We start from the raw sequence: 25537 nt of genomic DNA, 5'->3' as shown, positions 1-25537 counted from the left end.
ATTGATGAAGCCCAGCCTTCATATCAGTTTGAGTTGGCTGAGTTACAGAACTGTGATGTTCTGAAAGACGCATTCAAGCTCAACAGTCTCATTGACTTCTATGCCTCCCTCCCAAACGACACATATCCAAACATCAAAAAACACGCAATGAAAATGTCCTCAGTTTTTGGCAGCACGTATATCTGCGAGAAAACCTTTTCTCGCATGAAACTGCTGAAAACTCCGATGAGATCAAGATTGACAGATGAACATTTGCATCAGTGCTTGAGACTGGCTGTAACTAGAATGGAACCTGAAATTCAACTTCTCACCAGCCAGATGCAGGCCCACAGTTCACACTGATGAACATACATAGGTAAGCTCACTTTTCTGACTTGAATGAGTCATTCTGAGCATAAACAAATATAATCATAATAAAATCTACTGGGATAAAATCCATCTTTACAACCATACTGGTAGTGAAATGTATTGTGCTGTGTAGGTGCGGTTTCACTTAGTTCAGTTTCTCAACCTACTTCCTTTGTGGTTTTCACAGGGAAGTTGATGAGAGAGCCGCAAACAGCGGTGTCTACAAGCCTATTGGAACAAAAGGATTATAAGGAAGAAACACAAGAACTTTAAGAGACTGCTCATATGTGTCAGAGAGATTCTGCTCTGACAACTGAGCTGAACTTTTATCTGTTAAGATTGTGCATGGCACAACAGAAAGTTAATGTTCCATGGCTTTTTTTCTATGAAGAACCCAGAGAGAGTTATTTAGTTCTTATTTATTTCATAAATAGTGTTATTCATTTCCTGTTTTGTCTGTGAAGAACTCAGAGAGGGTTATTTAGTTATTATTTATTTCATTAATAGTGTTATTATTTGTTTCCTGACTTTTTTTCTGTACAGAACCTGGAAAGGGTTATTTGGTTGTGTGGCTTTCTGGAAAACAATAAAAAATTTAAGCTCCCCTACGATCGTCACACTTTTTCTGTTACAAACTGACACCGGCCCCCCATTAGAGAAGGGAAACGTTATGTGGCCCTCACAGGAAAAAGTTTGGGGACCCCTGCTTTAGAACCTCGCTACCCTCTACTGGACTCTCGTTTCATCACTCTCATTCTAGCTCATAAAATGACAATAAAAGCATTCAATTCAATTCAATTAGCTGTCTCACACCAACCACTATCCATGTTTCAAGATTCTCTCTTACATACCTGTCCACCTCGGCTAAATGCTCCCCTTATTAATGATTGCAATTCCCATTATTAAGCGATTAAAAACCGTACAAATGCAACACGGCTCATATTTTCACACACACATACACACATGGGCACACACGCACACACACACACACACACATGCACACACACACATACATAGGGCACACGTAGAAGTCTAAAATGTACTACAAAGTTGACGGCTTTCGGCCCTGGTAGAACGGGCTCTTGCCGCCATCTGGCGGACAAACATGGGTATTACGTCTCCCATTATAACGGCCGCCGAGGGAACTATTTCAGCAGTGCAGGGCACATTTTCATATGCTTTATTCATTTTAACACATTAATAAATAATTTCCTTACAATTTTCATTTATTTTGTGTCTTTCCTCACATCTTTCATACAAAATTGGGACACTGACAAATTTTTAAGGGTTTAGTTGGTAGTTGTGTGAGGACCGTGGAACGAATTAGAGAATTTACATATAAAGTACTGCTCTTCTTATGAAATTTTCAAGTTACGAAAAAAGTTCTGGAACCAATTAATTTCGTAAGTAGAGGTACAACTGTAGTAGTTTCTTGGCCCTGCTGCTGATTAGTCATGCACCTGAGGACAGTTCTCACAATTTGGCTGGAGTTTACCTCGATCTATTTTCAGATGGCGCTGGAAAAACTGCTAGTGTATTACAAGTCTTGAGCATTGACAATCACGGGGAGGTCCAGGGATGTATTTCTAAGTCACAAGCAGTTATCAGTGGCTCCTTCAGGTCTGAGGACATATTTGGCCAATCCATCACCTTCACCCTCAGGAAATGCCCAATTGCTCCCAAATCTGGGCTGATTTTGAGATTTTCACTTTGCGTCTACTCACTTTTGTAGGCAGCATTTTACACATTTATGTTTGTGTTTTTGAGTTATTTTGAAATTACAATCAATTTCTGTTATTATCCTAGCTCTACAGTGACTACTTTACATTGTACTGAAGTGTCATTTCTTTAGTGTTGTTTCATGAAAAGATATGACAAAACAATTGCAGAAATGAGACAGGTGTACTTTTTTTCTTAAAAAGAAAATGAGTACTAGCATATTGTTGTTACATGTACTGTGCACAAAAATTGATTAGTTGTAGTTTTCCACGTACCCTGTGAGCAGAGTGACATTGGTCCTGGACGCTGATCTTCACACCCCTCACACTGACCTCAAGCACACAGGATGAGGGAGGCTGCCCTGCTTGGCGCCTGTTATATGCAACCTGTTGATACATGAGGTTTGAGGTCAGTGGGTGAACTTTTATTTCATCAACAGCATTAAAACATGCAAATTCCTAGTGCTAGTTAAACGTTTATCTCTAAAAGAACAGTGTAAATCTCACTTAGACCAAATGTTTTATTGCCCCCTCCCTTTGCGATTGAAAATGGATCTGAACAAATACCAAATTGAGATGACAGAACAGAAATTGGGAAAAGAAATACATCCCCATATTTAACATACTGGAGGTTTATTTGAATATATACATGTTATATAATGTACACTGCCTTTAAATTCTATAGTATTTTGGCAGCATGGGTCAGAGGTAGAGTGGTCGTTGCACAATTCAGAGGTTGGGATTTTGATACTCAGCCCTGGTAGCCTCGTCTAAGAATCCTTAAGTTAAATACTATATTCCACATTGCTCTGAAGACTACATCATCATTAAGAAAATGAGGATTTTCGTGTCAAAATGCCATGTTTTCATAAGAGATCAAACGTGAATAGCTTGTCCATACATATCACACGTATGTACACAATGCACCTACAAAAATGTTGTCTTAAAATGTCTGCAGAGATGAGCAGAGGAAGATGTCACTGCAATAGTCCGATCGAAGCCAAAAGCTAACGCAGAATAAGCAAAGACACTCCAAGCTAACAGAAGCATTGATAAGCTAAAGCAGTGGTGTCAAACATGCAGCCCATGGACCCAGTAGGGGGCCCACAGGGATGTTCTGCCTGGCGACTACTTTGTAACTCATTCATGCTCGACATACAGAATTAAATGCTTTCATTGTTTTGATAAGGGCCCCACAAAACCAAAAGTTTGTGAGTTGTGCGATCAAGTGCGTGCACTACTGCACTTTGCTCATTTTCCTATCCGCAATCACATTTGTTAATTGGCCCCTTTCCATCAGAGCAGTGCTTTCAATGGCAGACAATTAGTTAATAAGGAACCTATCAGGACTGGACTCGAGGTAGGACTCAGACGAAGAGTATTTAGTATCCTGAGAGGAATGTCTTTATTTACAAGCCCTCATTCAGAGGTGAAACAAGCATGATCCAAAAAACACAAAATCACAACAAAGGAGGGAAAAACATAACCAACAATAACTCACTCAATGGAGGAAAATGTCACTAACAATAACTCACACCAAATGGGGAGGACGGAAAGTATAACACAGAATAATAGTGGCAAACGTAGGATTCTTACAAAGGCTATGGCTGTGGCTGTGGCAGTAATCAAAGCTGAATAAAATCGGGAATGTCATGATTTCAAAATAAAACAGGAAGGCCAACTACCCCACCATGGTGTGACAGAACTTTAAAATGCCCCAAAACCAACAGGAAGTAATCTGGAAATTCCCAAAAATCAACAGGAACCAACAAACGAACAAGAAACATCCCGGAAAGTGCATCAAAATCAATGGGAAATTACCCAAAAATTACCAGAAGTGAACAGTGAGTACCCTAAAATGGAAATGGAAAAAAAGAAGTGATGCAAAATTAACTCATTGTTTCTATTGACAATCATAGATGTCCAATTCATGTCGATGCTCATACTTCAGTGCCATTGATGGTGGTACAGAACCAATACATTTTGGGGCAAATCTTTGTTCAATCAGAAACTAGTATAGCGCATTAATACAAATTTTAAATTTGATTATGTTATTCTACAGCATTCATAACACTTACAGAGTCTTACTCTATATATTTGACTAGTATGTTTACCTTGCGCATGGCAGCACACAACACATCACTGCCTTTGTGGATAGGCACTTGAACAGAACCTAAGTATCGTACCAGGAACTGCTCTATGGAACCATCCTTTAGTCCTGAGGGAACAACAGATGCAGAAAAAAAAATTGACAGTGTGCTCAAAATATAGAGCTATAAAAAATGATTACAAAAATATCAAGATTGAAGCTCTATTTTTATTGAATTGCTCACCCCTGTTATTATTTTTGGCTAGCCTGACAGCATAGAAAGCCGGAAAGATTCCAGTAGAACCAGTCCTCATGTTGTAACCCTGACACCACAAATCCTCAGACTGGTTGAGAATTAAGACCGGGTCGTCGGTTTCAAGGTAAAGCTCGTCGGAATGACGAGGAACAAACCTAGCCACGGGTAAAGAAAGACATTTCATTCCAATGCCTTGATTGACACAACTCAACTATAACAGCAATCCCTAACCTTTTTCTCACCGTGGACCGACCGGGAAAGCTCTGTCTAATTTCTCTCGGACCGGTAAAGCTCTTTCTATTTTCTCGCGGACCGGCTAATGGGGAGGGTGACAACTTAAGACAAAATTAGGTGGGGTTGGGGTCGGTGGACGAACGACGTCCACGACGGCCCAAAAAAAAGTCCTAAGCATAATAGTAATAATTTATTCTTATTATAACAACTTTTCTTTTTTCGTAACTTGAAAATTTCGTAAGTAGAGGTGTACTTTATATGTAAATTCTCTAATTCATTCCACTGTCCTCACACAACTACCAAATAGACCCTTTAAAATTGATCAAAGTGTCCCAATTTTGTATGAAAGATGTGAGGAAACACACAAAAATGAGAGAAAATTATAAGGAAATTATTTATTGATGTGTTAAAATAAACATACAAAAATGAGAGAAAATTGTAAGGAAATTATTTATTGATGTGTTAAAATAAATAGAGCATATGAAAATGTGTCCTGCTCCGCTGAAATATCTCCCGCCACCGATATAGATGTAATACCCGTGTTTGTGCGCCAGATGGCGGCAAGAGCCCGTTCTACCAGGGCCGAACGCCGTCCACTTTGTAGTACATTTTAGACATTTACGTGTGCCCTATATGTGTGTGAAAATATGTGCCACGTTGCATTTGTAGTTTTTAATCGCTTAATAAGGGGAATTCTAAATAAAATAATGGACAAGGAAATGCATTTACTTTTTGGGCAATTTTGTAACTTGGATCTTTTTTGTATCTCGAGTCACTCATTTGCATATAAAAAAATTGTAACCTGAAACTTTCGTACCTAGAAGCATTCGTAAGTAGAGGTATGACTGTATTTATTACTGTGATGGACCGGCACCAGGTGGCTCGCGGACCGGTGGTTGGGGACCACTGAACTATAACACCTATTGTAAATGTGTGAACCTGTATACAGCTCTGTGGCTCTGCTGTCGCTCCACTCCATCCAAAACACAAGAAAACACACCAAAAGAGCCAGCGCCTGAAAAAAAAAGGTTCCACAACATGCACATGGTCAATTTCTGTTTTTATATTGCTTCTTTTAACAACCCACACAAAGTATCGATGTGGAAAAATGTACAGTAATCCTTCAATTATCGCGTCTTCACTTATTGAGAATTCACTACTTCATGATTTTTTCCCACTATTAATTATTATTATTATTATTATTTAAGTTCATAAAAATTTGAAAATCCACGCTGAAACTCATAAGCGGAAGCCACTCACTCTTGTTACTAGGACTCAGCAATGAAAAAAAAGTTATATTAGGGGTGACCCTATTTCGCGATTTTTCGAATATCACGGCCCTGTCTGGTCTACATTAACCGCGATATTCGAGGGATTACTGTATTACTTTATAAAGAGAGTCAAGAAATTGATCAAATGTCACGCTGCAACTTGTACAACCCCAATTCCAATAAAGTTGTGATATTGTTTTAGACATACATGAAACCTTAATACAATTATTTGATCAAATAAGCCTTACTTCAGGTGTAACTTTTGTGATCAGACAATTCAAGATTTGAACTACCTTATAGAAAACAGGGACGCCATGTCAATTCTAACTAAGAGGAAAAAACTAACCCAAGTTGTTACCAGTGTTTGGTTTAAAGCCAACAATTGTGACAGTATAGGACTGTTATTTAGTACCCATAGCACTATACTGTAAAGTAAGATGCATAGAGGTTTTGCACAAACATACATACGCTGCCATCCATACAACAATTTATTCTTCAGTAAGACAATGCCACACCACATTCTGCACATGTTAAACAGGATGGCTTTGTAGTAAAAGGGTGTTGGTACTAGACTGGTCGGCCTGAAATTTAGACCTGTCTCCTACTGAACATGTGTGGCACATTATGAAATGCAAAATATGAGAATGGAGACAGCGGGCTGTGCTGAAGCTGTATAACAAGCATGAATTGGAAAGAATTCCATCTATAAAGTTCTAATAATTAGTCCTCAGTTCCCAAAGTTTATTTAATGTTGATTAAAGAAAAGTTTGCAAATCATTGTAGAGCATTGGTCCAATGTTTTAGGAATGTTTCTCCTTCAATAAATAGTAAAAAAAAAAAACTCAAATATAATGTATTGTGTTTTTATCTGTTTAACACAATGTCCCAATTTAATTGGAATTGGGGTTGTCTTTTATGAAGTGCAGTTGCATCACCTTTCTAATTGAACGTACTGTAATACCCTGAAATTAGAATTTATGACTTTTTACTGTTTTATATAGTATTAAAATGACTAAGACATGAATGAACAAACCAGTGGAACTGTAGTTATTGTCAGATGAAAAGAGGTTGATGAACTTCTTGCTTCTGGGATCACTTGATCTCTCCCCACTGGATTCCTCTTGGGCCGATGTTCTGGTTGACATTATTTTGGGGTGCTTACTGACCCTTGTGACTACTTCCCTTCTCCTCTTGACTTCCTCCTCCCGGCGTCTTCTCAAGTCTTCTTCCTTCATCTTTCTTTTCTCCTCTTCCTTCCTTCTCATTTCTTCTTCTTTCCTCCGTTCTTAGAGCAGAAAACAAACAATTTAGAGCAGGGGTCACCAAACTACGGCCCGCGGGCCGGATCCGGCCCGCCGGCACATTTGGACCGGCCCTCTGAACAATACCAGAGACGCAAGGTAATTTTTTTTTTATTTTTATTTTTTTTGGGATGCAGCCCGCCGGCACATTTGGACCGGCCCTCTGAACAATACCAGAGACGCTATCGGATTTATTTTCCTATTTGGCCCTGAGCCCACAAATCATCCCAGTGAAGCGGGCCTTCGCATTGCTCCTTTGGTGACACGCGCGGGGAGAGTGTTTGCCTTTGATGCATGCGGGCATTCCACCGTTGCATGCGTGAGCAGAGTGTTAGCGAGACATCTGGACGATCGCAGGTGAGGGCGGAGCCCTGGTACCATCGCTATTGCGATGCTATTCAAGCATATAAAAACTGTGCAACCTGAACCTGTTTGAGAACGGAATAATGGCGAAAAGGTTAGTTAAGAGAAAAATTGATTCAGAATGCAGGGTATTTAACCTGCAGTGGACAAACGATTATTTTTTTGTTCAATGCAAAGAAAAGGCTGTTTGTCTCATCTGTCAAGAGACGGTGGCAGTATTCAAAGAATACAATCTTCGCCGGCACTACGAATCCCGTCACAAGGACAAGTACGATAGCGTGCAAGGCCAAATACGAGCAGACAAACTCTCAAAGCTAAAAGTTGGACTATTATCTCAGCAGACTACATTTCTACGCCAAGCTCAGCTGAACCAGGCATCCGTTCGGGCCAGCTTTCGGGTTGCTAAACTGATAGCAAGCAACGGTAAGCCTTTCACTGACGGAGAGTTTTTTAAGAAATGTATGGATGTTGTCGTGGAGGAAGTGTGTCCCGAGAAGAAAGATGCATTTAATGCCGTAAGTCTGTCGGCGAGTACAATCACCAGACGCGTTGAAGAAATCGGGAATAATGTCTATGCCCAGCTGCAGCAGAAGACGAAAGAATTTGACTTTTTTTCATTAGCACTGGATGAAAGCACGGACGTGCAAGACACAGCGCAACTGCTCATTTTTATTCGTGGAGTTAGCGCAAACTTTGAGATATGCGAGGATCTGGCAGCCCTCCAAAGTCTCAAAGGGACCACAACGGGAGAGGATATTTTTGACAAAGTGTGCCAAACCATGGAGAAGTTGGACCTGGACTGGTCAAAGCTGGCTAGCATCACGACTGACGGGGCTCCTAGCATGGTGGGCGAAACTCGCGGTTTAATAGGACGCATGAACCGTGAGTTGGAAAAAAGGGGTCTCACCGCCCCGCTACGAGTCCACTGCCTAATTCACCAGCAAGCACTGTGCTGCAAAGTGTTGACGTGGGATTCTGTAATGAAGGTTGTGGTGTCGTGCATAAACTTCATCAGGGCAAAGGGAGAAGAGTGTGCATGGCACAACAGAAAGTTAATGTTCCATGGCTTTTTTTCTATGAAGAACCCAGAGAGAGTTATTTAGATATTATTTATTTCATAAATAGTGTTATTTATTTCCTGTTTTTTCTGTGAATAACTCAGAGGGTTATTTAGTTATTATTTATTTTATTAATATTGTTATTATTTGTTTCCTGACTTTTTCTGTAAAGAACCTGGAAAGGGTTATTTGGTTATGTGTGGCTTTCTGGAAAACAATGCATTTTTTAAGCTCCCCTACGATCGTCACACTTTTTCTGTTACAAACTGACACCGGCCCCCCATCAGAGAAGGGAAAAGTTATGTGGCCCTCACAGGAAAAAGTTTGGGGACCCCTGATTTAGAGCAACGTAATATTTTGTGCCATAATGCAATATTTTCTATGGCCAGAACTACTAAAAATGTTGGAAGACTTTGCTCCGAGAGCATGAGAAGATCTGCCCATAAATGAAAAAAATTCTAAGAATATTTTCTCGAGTAAATGTCATTTTAAAATCGCTCTCACCTTGTTTCCATGTTTCTTCTTCTTTCTTTTTTCTCTCCTCTTCATACTCAGGGTCTTCCTCCTCGTTGGCTGACTGATAGACAGTCTCTGAATCACTGTCATCATTGTGTCCGCTCTTACTGTGCAAGCAATCCTTGACTCCAACCAATCCCAGTTGAGCATGTCCGTCAACCACCATAGAATATTTAGCAGAGTCATCATTTAACACCGGAAATGCATCACTCTTTGGTACAGTTTGAGAACATACAAGGTCTACCTGAGAGACAGAGTTTGTGCTCTCAGTTACACTGTCACCCTTTACATGTATTGGCTTCAGTTTTGGCTGGGTCTGCTCTGATTTTGAATCTTTCTTAGGCAAGGATTCTGTCATTTGATAGGATTTTATACTGGAAGGTTCTCCCTCCACTTCTTCGTGGATATCAGGGTTTACTTGATGGCATTGAAGTGGTTGCTGGGGTTCTGGTGGGGGTCCCTCAGTGTCTGAGCTGAGAGACATTCTGTTGGATGTCCCCTCACTGCTAGACTGAGAATGACCAGTGGGATTTTGATTTTTCCTGTCATGGTTCTGACCTACGAAGACAGAAAGATTAGTTTATTTACTGTACATATAGGTCTTAGGAGGTAAATCTTGATTTTTTAAATGATGAATTCATTATTCTAACACCTATATGATTGAGAGACATTTGAGTGCGTGATGACAGGAGGAAATGCAAGTACGAAGAAAAGAGGTTGAGAGGTCTCAACTAGGAGGAACTAACCAAAAGGTTCTTTGTTATTGGACTTGCCTGTCAACAATTTTCCATAACAGGCACCAAGTGTTAATATCACGATTACGTGGCAGAACCTTGACTTCTGGCAAAATAGGATACCTATGCTTCCATTGTTACAATTGTCCTCAATCAACCAGATTTGATGCTCCAAGGTTATCGCGGCCTGGCATTAGAGTATAATTACTGAACCACTTAATGGACCAAACAGCATTGATCATATTAGTAATCACTCGTGGTGTGAGATATAAAAAAAAAAAGTTACAATATTGTCCATTTTATAGCAGAGTAGCGAAAAGCCACAACGCAACAAAAGTTCATTCTTTGATGAAAAATTTAAACCATGACTTTTCATCTGCCTTCAGTTTTATTTTGATTGACATTAAACAGATAGTGAAATATGTGAAATACATCAATTGGATTTATCATGAACTTATCCAATGTATACGGAAGCAGCTCACAGTAGCATATAAAACTTTTGCTGAAAGGTGAACTGTGTGGATTGCATCTTTTGCTGTTTTAATTTGGAAATTCATAACTGTATTTCATGTATCACTTGTGCAGTTGGCAGAAATTGTCAAAAAAAATCGATACAAAAAGGATATGTGGGCTCTCTCGCTGATTTTAAAAAAAGTTTATAAAATGTATACTAAAATGATGTGTGGACACTAAACTAAGGAATACTTGTTATAAAATAAATAATTTGGAATTTGGATAAAACAGAGAAGGAGGGGCTGTAATATAATTGCAATTGGAGGCGGAGCCGCAGAACCAGAGCAAGCTCTGCGCACGTCATGTGACTGCCGCAAGGAGATAAGGATAAACTAAAGACAGGAGAAGTGAACAGAGAAACACGCACCGGTAGCGTTAAGGGTGAATTTTGGGAAAGCTTCAAATTGATTGCTGAATATGCTATAAAAACTTGCGTTGGCTTCTCTGAATGTAGTCAATTTGGCGCTTTGCTCTCATACGAGAGCAAAAAGACAGGCACCTCGACGCTGTTTTAAACAGTTGAAATTGTCAAACATCTATATTATCATAATAAGATGTAAGATGGTAGGCTATAATCAGTTGAACGGGAGAAAGGGTTTTTTTTTTTGTCCTGTCTTACTGGCTTAGTACTGAGCAGCCATTTTGACTTTGACTTCCACTTCTTTTTCTTCTTTTTCTTTTTTATACAGTCTTGTTTAACTTAGATTTCGTTACAAAAGATATACTTTAATCTGTTCTCATAAATCACCACTCCTCCTCCTGACTCGGGTCGGGAGTCCCGAGTCCTCACAAATAAAATATGAAACCTCGGGTTTGCTTCGGGCTTGGGCCTGTAAATCATTTTATTTGCTCAGGCCGGGCTCGGCCGAAAATTAATACCGCAGGCCCGGTCGAGTCGGGTCGGATTTTTTCGGCCCGATCTTACCTCGAATTAGCGGTAAATTTTAATGGAAGATGGAGGTAAATGAAGTGTATGCATGGAATCTTCGAGTTACTGAGTGTTAGGACAAGCTTTTTGCTTTCTCCCTGTGTTCTGATGTTCATTTCCCTACTCTTGTTTGTCCCTCCTGTCTTGCCGTTGGGCTCGCACAGCTGCGCGTCATTCAAAATTAGTTCCTGTTTTGTCTATTTAAACCCCACTGATTATTGTCATTTGTCGGATCGTCTGCCTTATTTCCCTCGCCATGTGTCTGCATTACCTCGTTCCTCGATTCCCCGTGTTTTCCCTAGTCCGATTTGGTTTTGTGATTTCATTTCTAAGTCTTTGTTATTTTCTAAGATCCTGCCTAAGTTATTCAAGTTTTGGTATGAGCACTATTTCCCTCGTCCTCGCCTGCTTCCCTGCGATTGGGTCCTATTCTTCGTAACCTCACCTCGACATCTCCCCAAAGACGTAACACTGAGTTCCAGTCCTACTCTGGCGAAGTACCCAGATTTTCCGCACAAGTCGGATTTCATTATTAAAGTTGAAATTTATGTCAGCATACTTAGCGTAATGTAAAATACATTAAAATTAAATAATTAGCTGCTGTACTCCTAGCCGAGACCAACAAAAACTTCTCCATCCCTCCCTCTCTCACACCAGTCAGTCATGCCATGTGTTTGTGGACAGCCCAGAAAACACAGCAATCAACATTGCAACATGAAGCATATAGGCAGCGCCTCACTATTTGAGTTGGGTTAGGGAGTACTGTATTACTAGAAGTCCTTCATCAATGCGGAGTGCACTGCAGTCTGCACAAAATGGTCTCTGCTTAGTAAATGACAATAATAAACAGAAAGCAATAGATGGGAATTATTGTGAACTTAATTTTACTGTTATTTTGTTGATATACATACTGTATTATCACATCACACAGCACTAGTCACCACATTATTATGATTTTTTTATATGGATTTTATTACCACGAACATAAAAAGGATAATTAAGAAATGCTCTTTTTCAAATTGAATGGAGAAAAAACTATATTGAAAGGTACATACTATTAATTAAACAGCATTTTAAGCAAAAAGTGAAGTTAAGATAGCAATATTTGGAAATACTTGATGTTGCTTAGTGATGATAAAATTTGATATGCATTTAGCGAGTCAAACTGTTTTAAAGCCAAAAAGGTCAGAAAAGGTGTTTAATCAGTTGTGTTCTGAAGGGCACACCAGTAAAGGTGATTTCTTACCTTGGACCTTTCTCTTGTCCTCTTTCCTTGGTGCGACTGGTGTCCGTGGGACCACCATTGCTGTCAGGTAAACCTGTTTGGGGAGTGAGTTTTTGGGTTTCCCCCTTAAACTCGGGTCATCTTTTTTGGCACATAGCTTTCCTCTTCCATCCGCACTCGTGCTTTTAAGTCTTTGATTTATGGTTTTGCCTTTCTCCTTCCCCTTAGACTCCTCGCACAGTCTTCCACCTTTTCGTTCTTCCTTCACCGATGTCACTCTATCCTTGCCTCTGACATCCCCTGAGCTCCTCTCTCTCGTCGCACTAACTCCACTCCCTCCTCCTCTTCCTCTTCCTCTTGCTGCCCCTCCTCTCCATTGGTTCCTAGGCATGCTCAAGGACTGAGTGTTCGTGGCTCCTGCAGGCTGCCTTTCCCGTAATCGAGCCCGCACGTCATTAGGTGCAGCTTGAGTAACGGCACTGCTGTTGGCCCCAATGGCAGTTGGAGGTTTAGGTGCAGGTCGTCGGATGCAGGCTCGGACTTTGTCTTCTGCTTTTGATTGGCTATCAGGTTGTGTTTGATCCCCTTAAAACATAAAGAAAAGAAGCATAATATACTCATTGGGTAATGTGATGGAGGGGGGGCGGGGCTCTACACGTAACTCTCTTAATTTTCACCTCTTTTTTAACTTGTTTGAGATACTTTTATAGGACATTCTAAATCAGGGGTGGGCAAACTATTCCAGAAAGGGCTGCAGTGGGTGCGGGTTTTCGATCCAACTTATTGGAGGAAACCTTTCCACCAATATAGTATGTTAGAAGTGCAATCAGTGGATTACAGTCAGGTGCTTCTTGTTTTCTGAAGAAATCTCATTGGTTAAAGTGGCTTTGCTGGATCAGTAAGATAATTCTTTGTTTTTACACTCATCAGGTTCCAATTAGCCTAAATATCAAAGAGAAAATAAAAATGCATGCCTTGCAAGAGTCTGGGTCTTAGGAGGTTAATACATGGGGACCACACATAGTTCCTATATGTTAAAATCTGTGAAATCTAAGACCACCCCCCTTTATCTATCCATCCAACAAACCATTATTTCCTGCTCGTCTGAGGTCCGGTTGCGGGGGCAGCCGCTTCAACGGGCAGCCCAAACTTCCCTCTCCCTAGCCACTTCATCTCTTCCCAGTGGAGCCCAAGACCTTCCCATTCCAACCGGGAGACATACTATATCCAGTATACTAGGTTGGTCCTGTGGCCTCCTGTCAGTGATATGTGCCCGGAAGACATCTCCAGGGCAGAGTCCAGAAGGCATTCTAATCAGATTCCTGAGCCACTTTATCTGGCTCCTCTCGATGCAGAGGAGCAGCGCCTCTACTCCAAGCCTCTCCCTCGCTCGCTCGTGAACAAGTATACGAAATAAGAATACTAAGTATAATTACTATAAGTATACTAAATACTTAAACTCTTCCACCTGGGGAAGGGCCTCATCCCTGACCAGGAGAGGGCATAACACTTTTTTTCCAACTGAGGACCATGGTCTCAGATTTGGAGGAGCTGATTCTCATCTTGACCCCTTCTGTACCTCCTACTGTACGCAATACTGAGGCCATCCAGCCATAACCAGTCAATGCCTTGCTGCGCCTGAATATTCTGCCCCTAAAAGGTATGAAGAGAACCGGTGACAAAGGTCAGCCTTGGAGGAGTTCAACGTTCACTGGAAATGGATCCAATTTACTGCCGGCTTTTTGAACTAAACTCTGACACTGGTAATACAGGGACCAGAACCCTGTATTCGGGGATGTAAAACCACTAAGCACAAAATTTGATAATGGGCTCTTTAACATTATTGTGACACACATTGTTTGAAGACAACTATGTTTTGAGTTGCAGATTTACTGCATTTTTTGTTTTACTGCAATTGTATAATTGTGGGCTTATTGTTGCCTCTGTCGGTTCAGAGACAGCCAATAGAGTGCACAGTTTTTGGGTATGTGTATCATGTCTGTGAGCTAATGATACTTTTCAGGAGCCAAGTGGTGATATTTTATTTGAACTTGTTACTAGGGTCAAAAACTGTTTATTTGGTTGTTGTTGAGGTGACTAAAATTGCTGCTCCTCCGTTTCCTGATTGGAATAAAATTTGATCCCAATTCCATTCAGACCAAATTTTTCTTACAGTAACTAAAGGGAGCCGAGGAAGCTTAGTTCAATCATGGTTGTTTTTCTTTTAATTGTTCGGAATATGGGAAATTAGAAAGTGGCAAAAGAGCGTTTTTTTTAAATATCAAATGCTGTTCTTTTATGAATGCGCACACATGGTATATGTTTATGATATTCAATGAAACAGCTGTGCGTGGAGATGCAGGGTCACTTTCATGGCGAACAAGCACTCTAAGGCGATTTTCTTGAGTTGTGCCCCAACCTGTATATAATACACAATTTTCAAAATGGGCAGTAGGGGCAAATATTAAAAAGAAATAAAACGGATGTTTTGTCAAAGCATTTTTTTTTTGTAGAAACAAGACAATTCAACGAAGTTTATTCAGAGATACCAGACGAAATTCGATGGCTTTTTAAGCAAGCCAATATTAATGTGTTCAAAACGTTTAAGATATCTTAAGATTCGGTAGGAATTTTGCCTTACCTTTAATATGTGGTGATGAAGATTGGGTGCCCTTCCATCTCTCCTTCTTCCCAAGAGAATTGTTGTTAATGGTGTCCTGTGGAGAGATTATTACAAAAAAGGCAGTCATGTGAGAATAAAAACACATTTTTAGTGCACACCTGTATGTGTTTAACTTTATGAATTTAGGAACTTCTTCAATCTTTTTTTTTCTGAACCGCTTTATATAAAGTTGGCCAAATAAGTATTTAGTCAACAACCAATTGTCCAAGTTATCCTACTTGAAAAGATTAGAGAGGCCTGTAATTGTCAACATGGGTAAACCTCAACCATGAGAGACAGAATGTGGGAAAAACCCCACAAAATCTCAGTTGGATTTTTCAAGAATTTATTTGCAAATAATGGTGAAAAATAAGTACTTGGTCAATACCATCAGTTCATCTCAATACTTTGTTATGTACCTTTTGTTGGCAATAACGGAGGCCAAACGTTTTCTGTAACTCTTCACAAGCTTTTCATACACTGTCGCTGGTATTTTGGCCCATTCCTCCATGCAGATCTCCTCTAGAGCAGTGATGTTTTGGGGCTGTCGTTGGGCAACACAGACTTTCAACTCCCTCCACAGATTTTCTATGGTGTTGAGATCGGGAGACTGGCTAGGCCACTCCAGGACCTTGAAATGCTTCTTACGAAGCCACTCCTTTGTTGCCCTGGCTGTGTTTGGGATCATTGTCATGCTGAAAGACAGCCACAATCTCATCTTCAATGTCCTTGCTGATGGAAGGAGATTTTCACTTGAAATCTCTCGATACATGGCCCTGTTCATTCTTTCCTTTACACAGATCATACTGGTCCATTTGCAGAAAAACAGCCCCAAAGCATGATGTTTCCACCCCCATGCTTCACAGTGGGTATGGTGTTCTTCGGATGCAATCCAGTATTCTTTCTCCTCCAAACACGAGAACCTGTAGTTCTACCAAAAAGTTCTATTTTGGTTTCATCTGACCATAACACATCCTCCCAGTCCTCTTCTGGATCATCCAAATGCTCTCTAGCGAACCGCAGATGGGCCTGGATGTGTACTGGCTTCAGCAAGGGGACAGGTCTGGCAGTGCAGGATTTGAGTCCCTGGCGGCGCATTGTGATACTAATAGTAGCCTTTGTTACTGTTGTCCCAGCTCTCTGTAGGTCATTCACAAGGTCCCCCTCGTGTGGTTCTGGGATTTTTGCTCACTGTTCTTTTTGTCATTTTGACGCCAAGGGGTGAGATCTTGCATGGAGCCCCAGATTCAAGGGAGATTATCAGTGGTCTTGTATGTCTTCCGTTTTCTAATAATTGCTCCCACAGTTGATTTCTTTACACCAAGCGTTTTACCTATTGAAGATTCAGTCTTCCCAGCTTGGTGCAGGTCTACAATTTTGTCTCTGATGTCCTTCGACAGCTCTTTGGTCTTGGCCATAGTGGAGTTTGAAGTGTGAGAGACTGAGGTTGTGGACAGGTGTCTTTTATATCGATAATCAGTTAAAACAGATGCTATTCATACAGGTAACAAGTGGAGACTGCGTTAGACCTCGTTAAAAGAAGTTAGACCTCTTTGACAGCCAGAAATCTTGCTTGTTTGTAGGTGACCAAATACTTATTTTCCACTCTAATTTGGAAATAAATTCTTTAAAAATCAAACAATGTTATTTTCTGTTTTTTTTCTCCACATTCTGTCTCTCATGGTTGAGGTTTACCCATGTTGACAATTACAGGCCTCTCTAATCTTTTCAAGTATGAGAACTTGCACAATTGGTGGTTGACTAAATACTTATTTGCCCCACTGTACCTAAATATATATATTTTTTCTTAAAGCAATGGGAAATTCTTTCACAACCTGAAAATACCAGTTTACCATTCATTCAATGTCAGTGCAGAAAACATTATAGATTTTGAATGATATGTAGACCTCCGATGACATCTGACCCAAAAGTCTGAAAATAGCACTGCTTCAATTTTCAACCCATATTTTTCACTCAAAACGTCACTTTGAAATTCTACTGGTCTGCAACTTACAGCATTACATTTTACTATCAGAGGTAGAAATGATACACAAGCTAATTTTAGCCACCCTCTCTGTCCTTTTGTCTTAGCGGTCCTTTGAGCCCTCAACAGGGCTGCACTAGCAATCAAGTCATATCAGTCACCTGAAAATATTATTTTTTTCCTGCAGTAATTAAAGATGCGATCAACTGAACCCTTCACCTTTCTCTTCACAGATGTTTCCAAATACAATTACAAAGACTATATTTTTTTTATTTGACGGCACTAAGTATATGGTTGTCCGTCACCTTGTGCCCTGCAATCGGCTGGCCACCGGTTCAGGGTGTCCTCCTCCTCTGGCCTAGAGTCAGCTGGGATAGGCTCCAGCACCCCCCACAACCCTAGTGAGGATAAAGCGGTTCAGAAAATGAGATGAGATAGACATAACGTTCTAAGTCGCACCCAGTCCTAGCTGACGCTCACCGAAGATAATAAGCGCTATCTATGTTAACCTAACCACATGGTCCGACATACTTTTGCCCAAATTCACGACTGATCCCTGGAGGATTCCCCACCAGCCAATCACTGATCAAATCTGTCAAACATCTCCACTTCTTATTTATCTGCTTATTGCATAAAGCAAAAATGAGACTCAGGGGCCCAGTTTTGACTGGTGTCGCTGGTTATTATTTTTTCGTGTTGCTTTGTGACTTTTGTCTATTAATGACTTTGAATAAACTGTCAACACTTTGGTAAGTCATTGTTAGTTTTCCTTCAGATCGTCAAAGTTAGTGTTCTTGAAGTTGCCAACAGAATGCGAGTAATGGAGTGTTTGTGGCGGCATCTTGTGCAGCGCATCACAGAAACAGTAAATAGGCATGACATGATTCTATACTCTGTGTGCATATATAGGAGAGTAATGTCAGGGAACGCGTCTAACACAATCATTGTCACAAGACCATAGGAGTCTCATTATGCAAGCAGATTTTCACCATACAAGCAACAAAATCCAGAAGGCTCCCTCGTGCTTGGCATCCTTAAGTGCCTTGACATCCCACCAAGGGGCAAAGCATCTTGCATTGACAGACTCCCCCATTAGTCAACACGCCGCTCATTCTAGTTGTCTCCTATGATAGAATTTTTCTATCTGCTTACTGGTAACCATTCACCATGTCCCCAAGTTTACTTACAGCCACAATTTTGTTTTGTTCATGTTATGCTACCGTTTTTTTTATTTTTTTTATGTTAGGGTATACGTGTATGGAGTTTGCATGGTCTCTCTGGGCCTGCGTGGGTTTACTCCAGGTATTCTAGTTTCCTCACGCATTCCAAAAACATGCATGGTGGGCTTTTGGAACACTCTACATTGCCCTTGGTATGAGTGTGAGTGTGAATGGCTGTGGTAAATGCTTTCTATAGAAACAATTTAAACTCAGATTACTCAAATTATGCCTCAAATTATTATTTATGGGTGAGATGGGGGTCATGGGAAGCGTTACACACATTAAGTGGAATTTATTCATCTTCCCTACCGCACATCCTGAAAAGATTGCCGGAGAATTTCTCAGCTGACTTTTGGTGAAAGGAAGATTACACCCAAGACTGGTAGTGGAATTTAGTTATTTCTAATGGTAAAAATTCATTCGTAAAATGAGCACATTCACATTATGAGTTCGGTCGTGGAACAGGTTGAGCTCATACCATGCGAGTCCACTGTACCTATCTTAAAAACACACAGCATGCCTATTATAGCTTTTACCCCCCAAAAAACTTTGCTCCCTGAAATGCTGTTATGTGAGTATTTCGAAATTTGGTCATGCTAGCAAGTCTTGCATTTTTTATGTATGAGAGCTTATATATAAAGGTTTGGAGATAATATGATATAAAGAGTATGATTATATGTTCCTAAAATCCTAATTTTTAACGTTTAGAGTCTCAGAACTTGTGCACTATATTGGCATTGTTTTTATTACAAAGGAAAAGTCTGGATTTTTAAATATGTACAATAACAGAGCTGTTTTTCCAATGCAGCAATCAGTTATTTCCTCAAAATATTGCCATAGAACTTTTAGGCTGTCTCATTCAACCCTAATCTGTACAATATCTAAACAAATCATATTCTATCTGTTATGTTTTTTTAAGTAATCAAAATGTTTTTGAAACTTGATTGCTGATTCTAAAAGGAAAGCTGCGGTATGATAACCCTGCTCTGATACAATATGACACCATGAACAGGATGCAGCTCATTTAAAGGGGTACCTACTCCTAACACGACCAACTGCTGAACACTGACTTTTCATTTCTTTTTTATGAAACAAAGAGAAACCTGCCTTTGCTTGTAGGTCTTGTAGCATTGTTAGAGCACATCTAGTGTAAAAACCATCAAACATTTTGTTGCTATGTAGACAATATTCATTCATTCATCTTCCATATCACTTATCCTCACAAGGGTCGTAGGAGGTGCTGGAGCCTACCCAAGCTAAACACAGGCGATGGGCTGGGGACACCCTAAATTGGTTGCCAGCCAATTGCAGGCACAACAAAACAGACAGCCCCTCATGCTCACAATCACAATCACACCACCACCGAGTGGGAATCGAACCCAGACTGCCCACCCCAAAGTCAGGCAGAAGAATCACTGTACCATCGGGTGGCCACTGCAGACAATATGTAATACATAAATAGTCACTCACACAACCGGTACAATAAAATTACTTAATAGGAAAATGGATGTGTTACAGGAACAGTGGTCACATACTGTATTGAGACAAACAACACTGCTGTATCATGCTGAAGATGGGATCCCATAACACACAAACATATTGGTTTACTGATAAAGCTTGCTTCAAAGTACAGGACCCACCCATACTGTGGGTACATGCACAAACAGACACAGATACCCTCAGTGCTTTTCAATGACATCCAAATGACCAGGGTGGACCCATCCCTAATCCCTACCTGGGTTCCGGCTTGTGGTCGCTGTGGCAGGAGAGCTAGCGTGGTGGGCCTCTTTGGCCGATATTTGTCCATGACAGCACAGATTGATCCCCTGTGGAGTGGTGACAACCACCACCCTCCCTTCTCTTTAGTCTCTGCCTTTTTAAGGATGTTTAATTTCTCCGTCTCCTCTACCTCCCTCTTTTCTCTCCGTCTTCCTTCTCTGAGTCCTGAATCAGCCTCAAGCTAGACTGCGGACACACCCCTTGCTCACCCATCATGCTTTATCATTGGCTAGTCTCATTCTCACATCATCATCGTCATCATCATTTTCCTGGCAGGAGCCGAGCAGAGGGGAGAGACAAACAGACAGCAGTAAGATAGGAGATAGAGAGGAGAGTGGGTGGATGAGGTAGTAGAGTGATGGGATGAATGAGAATGGACGGTAAAAAGAAGGAGAGGAAGAAAGAGGGAGAAGGAGAAGTCATCTCTAACCAATCGCGACGAGGCATGACATCATCAGCTCCTTTGCTAATACTACATCCCATAAGTAGACTATGAGCAAGCATTGGTTTGTCTATTGAACAAGAACAAAACTAGTAGGGATTTTTCTTCTCAGAGGACTGTAATCATTGTAATGAAATCTCCCCAGATACATATCTTCATATTCATTGGGTATGTGCACCTGTTCAGCAGTGCGGAGCAGAAGTGAAACAAAAATTGTCGTCCGTTTTGAACTGCAGAATTACACTTGCCTAATCCCACATAGAAGTGTAGCAGCTGGTTAGCATTCTGTTGTTTTATCAAAACATTTTCCTGGAGACTGCTTTGACTAAGCGACAAATGACGTGCTGCCAATGAAGAGTTGTTGTCAATGACATTGGATCAGAACTCCAACAAGGCTTTAGATAGCATTCTTGACTCTGGCGTCGTCAAAGTTGCCCCACAAAAAAAAAAAATGAAATGATTATTTGTTTTTTTAATCGTGATGCTTGCTTGTTGAGTCAAGACGTGTAAATGTAAGATATTTCCCTTTCAGTAGGCCCCTGAAGGTAGCCCGACGCCTGAGTGCTTAGCGCGGCAGCCTCCCAGTGCTGAGGTCGTGGGTTCGATTCCGGATCAGTCCTCACTGATCGCGGGGTTGCATGTTCTCCCCTTGCGTGGGTTTTCTCCAGGTACTCTGGTTTCTGTCCACATCCCGAAAACATGCAGAGAAGGCTGGTTGGACATGCTAAATTGCCCCTAGGTAAGAGTGTGAGTGACCAGCTGTCTCCTGGTGACCTGCGATTGGCTGGTTCTCTGCCTAGTCTCCCTAGTTAACTGGAATAGGCTCCAGAACACGCGCAACCCTTGCGGTTCAGAAAATGAATGAATGAATAGGGACCTGAAATTAAATGTTAATGGAGGTCTAGACGCTTCCATTTTGGGCTCTGGCTTTTTTTTTGGTATCATATTATCTCCGAACAACTCGCTGGCTTCCCATTCGCAGTGGCTCTATGAATGCGCATGGTTAGCACACTGCAGCAGCCAGCCAGTTTACCAAAGGAGCCATCGTGCCTCAGAGTAATTAGTGAGTCAAGATATGACCCGGCAGCAAGATGTGATAGCTATCGTGATGATTATTGATAGACTGATTTTTTTTTTTAATCGCGATAACAATTTTTGTCATATCAACCAGCTCTAATGATAAGATTTGGCCATACCCAAGTTTCCCAAACTTTTACGTGTGACTCTCTACTTGAATAGGTGACCAATGCAAATACAGTGATACTTCTGTTTACGAATGGCTATAAATACGAAATTTTCAGGTCCCAAAAAACTTTAATATGAACGTTGCAATAGACGAAAACAAGATCCAAAGTTACGAAATCCCCCAAATACATTTCTTGTATCAGTTATTTTATTTTGAAATTTTCCTGCGTCCAGCTCGACACTCCGCTGGCCTTTCCATTGGAGCCTCACAACAACAACCTTCTGACCATAACCCACCTAGTAGCTTCACGACACTGTTGAAGCAGAAGGAAGCTTTAAAAGAGACAACTCCTTAGCATGGCCTCTCTGTACTCAATGACAAGATGGAGAGACCATTACTCCTTTGGAGTTCTATTCAGAGGTAAATTGTTTGGAATTCATAATTGGATGTTCTTTAGATGTGTGTTCATGTGCTAAAGTCAGCTTCCTCTTTACACTGCATTGTACTCCTGCACAAAGAGATTGTTTTTTGCATGCTTGTTATTCATGTTAATACATTAAAAAATAAATTTACTATATATACATTTTACATACTATTTTGTGTGTTTCTCACATCTTTAATACAAAATTGGGACACTTTGATCATTTTTGGAGGGTTTAGTTGGCAGTTTTTTTTGAGGACCGTGGAACGAATTAGAGAGTTTACATAAATTACTGCTCTACTTACGAAAAATCTAAGTTGCAAAACAAGTTCTTGAACCAATTAATTTTGTAGGTAGAGGTACCACTGTATCCAATGCAGGCAAAACTTGGGCAGCCCTGGTATTCCTCAACCTTTTCTTGCAACCGTATCCATTTAAAACAGGGATCACAAACACCCGTCCTCAAGGGCCCTTATCCAATCTGTTTGTGTGTGGGGGTGGGACATGTGTAAAACAGACTGAATATGTGCTTTTGAAAGTTTATGACTCATGAGCTAATGGACCAAGGATCCTTACGAAGAAGCAAGCTTCCTCACCTCAGTCATGATGCTGATCGCCTTTACATGTCTGTGAAAGTCAAGATGGAAAAGTTCATCCTGGACCCACTTAGCAAAGCAAGTAGACATTTGACTTGTAAGATGGTCCACATATTCGTCTCGAGGAGTGATAAAGTTCCACTTCAAAATCTATAAGGACAAAACACTCATGTTAAAATTACTAACAGCTAGACTTTCTCTGTGTTGTTTGTAGATCATTGCTGTTAATCAGGTACCTTCAGTTGTTTCTCCTCTTTGATTCTCTGCTCCTTAGCATTGGGAACAATTGGTTAAACACTTTGGTCACCACTCCCGACACCACATCGCCTGTTGTCCTGCAAACGTGAAATCAAGCCAGCAATTGTAAGATCTTAATCAGCAGCAAGATCAACACTTTGATGAACAAAATGGTATCATTGAAAAATGAATAAAAACATTTTTAAGGTGTCAATGTGTTGATTTTTTTCGGGATCTACTTGCTTCACAGAAATGTGGGCATTCTCTACATAAGCCTTCAAGGCGTTTGAGCTGAGCAACCGCATTTGACTCTGTGACAATTTTTTTAATGAGACCAAGAAATTTCCCCCACTCTGGACTCTTCTCATCATCAATCCTGTTGAACAACTGCAGAACTTCTTCATAACCATTCAATGAGATGAGGTCAAAATAGATGCGGACTTGCGGAGGGGAAGATTCACGTGCGTAGAACATGCTCTGGCTCTGCGGCTCCTGTTTAGTAGTCAAATAGCAATTACAGTACAGCACCTTCTCTGTTTTATCCAAATTATTTATTTTATAGTATAAGTATTCCTTAGTTTAGTATCCACACATCATTTTAGTATACATTTTTATAAACATATATTTATTTTTAAAAAAGACAGCGACCCAAACCCAAAGAAATCCAAATTATTTATTTTGTAGTATAAGTATTCCTTAGTTTAGTATCCACACATCATTTTAGTATACATTTTTATAAACATATACAGTGGTACCTCGACATACGATCGTAATCCGTTCTGAGACTGAGATCGTATGTCGAGCTTTTCGTAACTCAAGCGAACGTTTCCCATTGAAATGAATTGAAAACAAATTAATTAGTTCCAACCCTCTGAAAAGACACCAAAAACAGGATATTGGATAGGAAAAAATGTTTTATTTCTTCTAATTCGCCATATATTGACAAAGTAATAAATAACAAGTGTTTTAATAGTAATAAAATGTGTTTAATAGATGTAAAATTAGACGCATTTCACGGAGGGGAGAGACAACGACACACACGGAGGCGGAGGGGGGACTGTTCGGGGGGACTTTATCCACGGCACTCGTAAGCAAACAAACAAATTTAAATTAACTTGGATGAATATATACAGACACACTCAAACATAAGTTTAATGTAACTTTACACAAAACTGAATTCTAGTTTTGTCTTAATCTTTTGTTACCTTCGTTTTCCGGGTTAGCGGTTTGCCACACCTCCACCCTCACGTTCGCTATCCATGGACTGTTTGCTGTTGTATTGCCTTCAAAATATTCCGAAAATGATGCACACAAATGTCCTCACAATAGGATAACGCACGACCACTTGCCAACGAGAAATAGTCTTTAAAGAACGATCGCGGGAGCTTCTTTCCTTAGAACAGGGGTGTCAAACTCATTTGGCATCGTGGGCCACATACGGCCTAGGGAGATGTCAAGTGGGCTGGACCATTAAAATTATACCATGCTCTGCTATAAATAACCAAAATATCATGTCTTTCCTTTGTTTTGGTGTAAAGAAGCACAAGAACATTAGGAAAATATTGAAATTTAATGAACTATCCTTTTGCAAAACATTTCATGAAACACCTCATATTTCCTTAGACAAATGTGCAATTTACTTTTATCATTCACAGATATGCATTGCAACTGATCCCACTGATCGTACAAAGGCACAAAACTTTAATTGGTACTGAAAAATATAGTAATGCACTTTAAGATTAAATGAGACTTTTAAAGAAAGGAATTTTTAAACCACTTACACATACGCATATAAAATCCAAATGTAATCCCTGCGTGCACTTTACAAACTAAGGAGAGTGATTTTAAATGTGTAATGAAGAAAGTGTCTGTCTCAGTGATGCGGCTTGTCTTCTACTCTGATGGAAAGAGTGCGCCCCTTAGCGGATAATCCATGAATTGCACCAAATTAAAAATATTAATTCCATGTCTTTTATGCATTTTTTCCACTTTCAAATTATCCTGCGGGCCTGATCGAACCTCCTTGGGGGCCGGTTCCGGCCCGCGGGCCGTATGTTTGACACCCCTGCCTTAGAAAGAATAACCGGAAATGCAATAGCTGACCTTACCCACGTATTGATTGTGGGTAATGAAGTTTTATTCTGAGAAAGGGTGCCATTGCCTATGGGTGTTGTGCACGAGTATACTTCATTACCCAGAAAGCCCTCTTTTTGCCCTCTTTTTGCCCGCGTATGCACGTTGTGCGTTTCCTGGTCGAAACTTGTCTGAATAAATCGTTCAGTCCTCGTAGATATAGTAGTTATACACAAAAGAGATGCGGCAAAAAAGACGCTACAATGATAAACAGCCTCTCATGTCATGGCCACCTGCTTTGGTCTCATCTCGAAATTTTAATCGTATCGCGAGCGAATTATTCGATGGAAATTTTCGTCGTACCACGAGCATGTCGTACCACG

The 25537-nt window shown here is 40.4% G+C and overlaps 1 protein-coding gene across 2 annotated transcripts in view; it reads right to left on the bottom strand.

Moving 5' to 3' along the window:
- Nucleotides 1–22975, bottom strand: part of LOC144071713 (uncharacterized) — a 29070-nt gene extending 6095 nt beyond the window's left edge. The window contains exons 1-9 of one of the 2 annotated variants that reach the window (XM_077597047.1): nucleotides 22845–22975; nucleotides 15196–15271; nucleotides 12576–13139; nucleotides 9143–9712; nucleotides 6950–7201; nucleotides 5585–5660; nucleotides 4400–4566; nucleotides 4181–4284; nucleotides 2343–2453 (exon numbers count right to left, since the gene is read on the bottom strand). In XM_077597047.1, coding sequence (XP_077453173.1) covers nucleotides 2343–2453; nucleotides 4181–4284; nucleotides 4400–4566; nucleotides 5585–5660; nucleotides 6950–7201; nucleotides 9143–9712; nucleotides 12576–13139; nucleotides 15196–15271; nucleotides 22845–22934 — 2010 coding nt within the window. In that variant the 5' untranslated portion in view covers nucleotides 22935–22975. Of the gene's footprint in view, nucleotides 1–2342; nucleotides 2454–4180; nucleotides 4285–4399; nucleotides 4567–5584; nucleotides 5661–6949; nucleotides 7202–9142; nucleotides 9713–12575; nucleotides 13140–15195; nucleotides 15272–20155; nucleotides 20393–22844 lie in introns of those variants that run through there. The other variant, XM_077597048.1, reaches the window with a different exon arrangement.
- Nucleotides 22976–25537: the final 2562 nt, after the last annotated feature.

Source organism: Stigmatopora argus, chromosome 3 (assembly GCF_051989625.1).
Source record: "Stigmatopora argus isolate UIUO_Sarg chromosome 3, RoL_Sarg_1.0, whole genome shotgun sequence".
Classification (NCBI taxonomy): domain Eukaryota; kingdom Metazoa; phylum Chordata; class Actinopteri; order Syngnathiformes; family Syngnathidae; genus Stigmatopora; species Stigmatopora argus.
The sequence above is the reverse complement of the archived record's forward strand: the minus strand, read 5'-3'. Positions and strand labels throughout refer to the sequence as shown.